General features: G+C 42.5%; 1 protein-coding gene across 1 annotated transcript; it reads left to right on the top strand.

The window, feature by feature from the left end:
* The first annotated feature begins 3,402 nt into the window (after positions 1-3,402).
* On the top strand, positions 3,403-4,557 carry LOC144687120 (hydroxycarboxylic acid receptor 1-like). The gene has a single exon (XM_078552873.1). It carries the CDS (start codon positions 3,446-3,448, stop codon positions 4,496-4,498), a length of 1,053 nt encoding a protein of 350 aa, XP_078408999.1. The 5' UTR covers positions 3,403-3,445; the 3' UTR covers positions 4,499-4,557.
* Positions 4,558-4,962: the final 405 nt, after the last annotated feature.

Raw genomic sequence — 4,962 nt, 5'->3', positions numbered from 1 at the left:
TTAGTTCTGATGAAGAGTCATACGGACTCGAAATGTCAACTGTATTCCACTCCACAGATGCTGTCAGCCCTGCTGAGTTTTTCCAGGTATTTTTGTTTTTGTTTCAGATTTCCAGCAACTGCAGTATTTTGCTTTTATAAGAGTGAATTACCCTGGTGGAACGGATGAGACCATTCATCCTGTAGTGGCACTGGTTGGTTGTCCTCTTGTACGGCATTGGCTCTGACCACTGCTGCCATGGCTTCCCATGCTGGATTGGTGATGCAGCTGCCTATCCTGCTGCCGGAGCAGGTGTACAGGACATCACGGTGGGCCTCCATGACGTTCAAAAGGCGCTTGAGGGGTGCGTCACTAAAGTGTGGGGCTGCAGTCTTTTTGCTTTTTGGGGCCACCCTGTCTTCCATGCAGCAGTCCTGGGCTGGAAGCACTGAGAGATGTGCACGCGGCTGTACTTTAAATGTGATACCTGGCATGATGAATCGGCGAGGTGATGGCATGATGGGCAAATGAGAGCCGGCCCACCATGTAAATGGCATGTTTCCTGGGATTGCATAATTAATGCAGTGGGTTTGGGACGATATGACACAAAAAGCTGGCATTGCTGCCAATGGGTGAAATGTTGTTTCACCCACCCACTACCTCACTTAGTGCAAATCTGGGATGATTCCACCCATGATGTGGGATCAGTGCTGGTAGGAAATAGAGATAGTTTAAGTAAGTTATATTTGTATTTGTAGGAGTTAGAAATGAGCTTTAGCTTTAAAGTTTAAGTTTGATTTGTATTTCTGTATCTGTGTTAAGAAAGGTCAAATGAAGTTTTAGCTTCACTTTAAAAGGTTGCTTGCATTTCTAACGAGCAGTTTATGACCCCTATAAAGTAAAAGCAAACACAAGAGTAGAAAGAATGGTGCTGTTGCCTAGCAACAGTGGGGCTGGATAGACAGGTTCCTCCCACAGACATACACACACAGAACTAAATAACAGCAGTTTTAAGTTCAGTTGAAGCCAGGACCCCAGAGAGACTGGGCATCGGGAGAGGGAACTGCAGATTTCCCAAAAGAACAAAAAGGTCCAAGAGAAGAAAAACTCCCAAAATCCAGGAGAGTTGAAGAAGGGAAAGTCCAAAGAAGACCTTGTAGCCAAAGGGAGGACAGGAACCTGGGGAAAGGTCCTGTTAAGTGAAGTTAAGAGTGAGGGGCAGAGAGAAAGGCTCCAAGCTTCAGATTTAAAGTGAGAACAGCTTGCAAGAAGCAAAAAGGCTCAAAGAGACAACTGAAGGTCTGTAATTCTTTGCTATGGGCATGTGAAGCAATGGGGTACGATTAAGGCTGAGTTGGTGGTGAGAGAGAGTGCATGGAAGACAGCTTGAATGCATGTGGCGACCCAGGGAAGAGGAACATCAGAAGGAGAGTTCAAAACCCTGGAGGTGAACCCTTGGGAAAGGTGTCTGAGAGAAAACGTCGGTTTGGGAGGAGATTCCATGGTGAGGTCTTGGAGAGTGGAGATTGGAAACCCTCATGTGAAGGACTGAATTCAGACAAACTGGTTGGCTCATGGTATGACAAGCATCTGGGGGAAGTTGAGGCGAGATCCATAGCACCTGGTTGAGGTGGCATCTATCATTTGAGGTCAGAGTGTGGTGTGTCTGAGGGTGCCACAGGCTTATATGGACTAGATACTAACTGTGTACATTAGAGTATAAGATAGCTTTTGTGGCTTGTGTTAACCTTACAAATTTGTATACCCCTGTAAAGTTTTAGTTGTGGGCGAAGGAGTACTGTAATATAGTTCATCTTTTCTTGTTGAATAAATGTTTTATTGTTTTGTAATAAGCTCATCAGCTGACCCCTGTGCCTCTGTTCAGTAGCTACTCTCCACGTATCTACACAAACAAATAAAAGTTAGGGTCTATCAAGCTGGGTTCCACTCTGGGATCAGAATTATCTCAGCTGGGGATCATAACAGTTGTTATCCATGGCCCTGATTCTTTACATTGATCTACACTCATCTTAAGTTGAGATGTATCCTAATGAAACTGGTAGGATATTTGGGCGAGACACTGGACACGTTTTCGGGTGTAACTTACAGGTTGCATCTGCAGGGAAAACTATAGGCCATGCACTAGCGCTTGTTTCTCCTCTCACTTCACCCAACCTTCCTGCAGCCTATTCTTATACCCTACAATTTAAGGCTAATTTGGCTTTTTTCCTGATTCAGCCATTAGTGCTGCTTTTTGAGTTTGCTGACACCACACTTTTACTTAGTGTGCCATTATTATATCCTATGTTGGCCAAATATCCTCTTTTTCCCAAACGAGATCCGGAGGTTGCAAAACAAGTGAATTAATTCATGGATTTGATTGTATTAAAATCTGGTAAATGTTGTGAGACAACCATCTTAAAATCTTTGTGCTCTAGTTTAGTTACAGATAGTATGAGGTAAGCTTAATTGGTAATATGCATTAATCCCAATCTGGTTCACATCCAACATCTGCACAGATGCATTGGTAGCACAGATAGCAATCAGGACTAGGAACCTGTAGTCAGTTTTCTCTTTGCTATGTTGCAAACTTGCTGGCTTAGTGTATTTTGCTGCTATTTATAGTCAACTACAGTTAAGTAAAACAAAAGCTGTGTTGGGTTGGGGGCTGGGGTTAAGGAACATTTATGAGAGTGGGTTTCTTTATTCATTCACAGGATGTGGGTGTCACTGGCAGCATTTGTTGCCCATCCCTAATTACCCTTGAACTGGATGGATTGCTAGGCCATTTCAGAGGGCAGTTAAGAGGGAGCACCGGGAGCAAAACTGTTACATAATTCATTCATGGGATGTGGGCACAGCTGGCAAGACCAGCATTTATTGCCCACCCCTTGCTTTTCTTTGGGAAGGTGGTGGTGAGCTACCTTCTTGAACCACAACAGTCTGAGTGGGGAAGGTATCACCGCCATTCCTCCCCCTCGCCTAGGCCAGATTCAGCTCACAGTGGACTTGCACCTATACAGCACCTTACATGCTCACGGGATGTGCCAAAGCACGTTATAGCCAAAGAAATACATTTGCTTGAAATGCATTTTCATATTCGTGTTCAGCCTCACCAGCAACTTCTGAGACTTAATTTTCCAATTCAGAGAAAGCAAACTTGATAATGAATATGAATTGCAAAACATTTAACAAAGCACGTTAATTTAATAGCTGAGGTCCTTTCTGCGTGGAAAAGGGGCGAATGTACTCAGTACAAAATCAATAGAAACATACATATTTAAGGTTTTCCTGGAGTTTTGCTGGTAATTTTGCAATACAACTCCACTAATACTCTGACTGTATTAGAGCACCGCCCACAGTCCATGATGTAGTGTGGGAGAACTGTATATAAGGTTGTGCATCATTCACTAAGTTAACTAATTTCTGTGGCTGTGTGACTGAGTTTACTGCAATACTGCCGACAATGGACAACGGGAACCAGCCGTGTGTTTTTGAGAAAGATGTTAATTCATCCTACAATCCACCCATAATTATTATAACTTGTATCCCCGGATTCATTGGAAATGCGATTGCTTTATGGATCTTCAGTTTTCATGTTAAATGCTGGAAACCAAACACAGTTTATTCACTGAATCTGGCGATTGCAGACACCCTGTTAATCAGCTGTTTACCATTTCGAGCAGATTACTTTTTACGGGGGAAGAACTGGATCTTTGGTGATGTTCCTTGTCGCCTGAAGGTTTTTTTGATCTCCTTAAACCGGATTGGGAGCATCGTGTTTCTGACAGTTATGGCGATTGATCGCTATTTTAAAGTGGTCCAGCCTCACCACCGAGTGAACAAGATACGTACAAGCAGTGCAGTGAAGTTAGCAGGCATCTTGTGGATTCTGGCAATGACAGCTTGTTCCCACCTTTTAGCAGAGTCTCACAGCTTCCCGCACAACAATCTGACATACTGTGAGCCCTTTAACATGTCCCGGTCTCTAATTCCTACAGCAATTTGGACCTATGTTCTTTTTATCCTTTTCAAGTTTGCTTTTCCAGCTTCAGTTATCCTTTTCTCCACGACGAGCATCATCTGGAAGTTAAAGCGGATGGAAAGTGAATCGAGGGGTAAATATAAGCGAGCGGTAAAGCTTGTGATAGCTGTGGCAGCAGTTTTTGTACTTTGTTTCTTGCCCACAAACATTGCTATAATCGCTGTTTTAATTACAAAGCTAAAAGTCGCTGAAGACTGCAAGTCATATGAAACAGCTGTTCATGTCTTTTATAATACACTGTTTATGACATATCTGAACGCTGTGCTGGATCCAGTTATTTACTACTTTTCAAGCTCGACATTTAAAGCTTCTTTGATGAAAGCACTTGCACCTCTTAATTTAAACTGTTTCGGATCGGCAAGTCGTCGTTCGTCGCAACAAAGAGAACACAAGAGAGAAATGGTTGTGGGTCAAATTCCAGAAAGATACCGGACCGTAATGCCTGTGATCAATCCCAATCTGACCTTACATTGACTGCAACATCTAACTGTTAATTGTCAGCTTGTGTAATTAAAGTATAGCCTGTGAATAAGTGCTAAAATCAGAGGATTTTGTTGAAAATAAGAGGATTTTGTGACATTTTAAAAGTAGTTAACTGTTTCTATCAAATACCTGCTAAAATAAACTGCAATTTTTAAAATCAAGTTATCCACATGCCAAATAGTTATTCCATTACTCTATAGAATTAAAATGATTATACAAGGTTTTCAGGTCATGCTAAGTAGTGGTCAATGTAAGGTCAGACAGCACTTGTAAGGAGACAGTTTTGTAAAACTGAGTAAGTCTCCCACAAGGATAGGGATGTTGTCCATTTTCTGGCAGATGAGATTTGTTCATGTTATTTACAAGGTGACAGGAATCAGTGGGGAAAGAGGAAAGGCTTGACTTTAGTGGCGTATGGGAGGCTGGTGTTGATTTAGAAATGTCCGACTCTGCCT

This window comes from Cetorhinus maximus, chromosome 12 (assembly GCF_964194155.1).
Source record: "Cetorhinus maximus chromosome 12, sCetMax3.hap1.1, whole genome shotgun sequence".
NCBI classification, from domain to species: Eukaryota; Metazoa; Chordata; class Chondrichthyes; order Lamniformes; family Cetorhinidae; genus Cetorhinus; species Cetorhinus maximus.
Note: the sequence above shows the minus strand (reverse complement) of the source record. Positions and strands in the feature narration are given on the sequence as shown.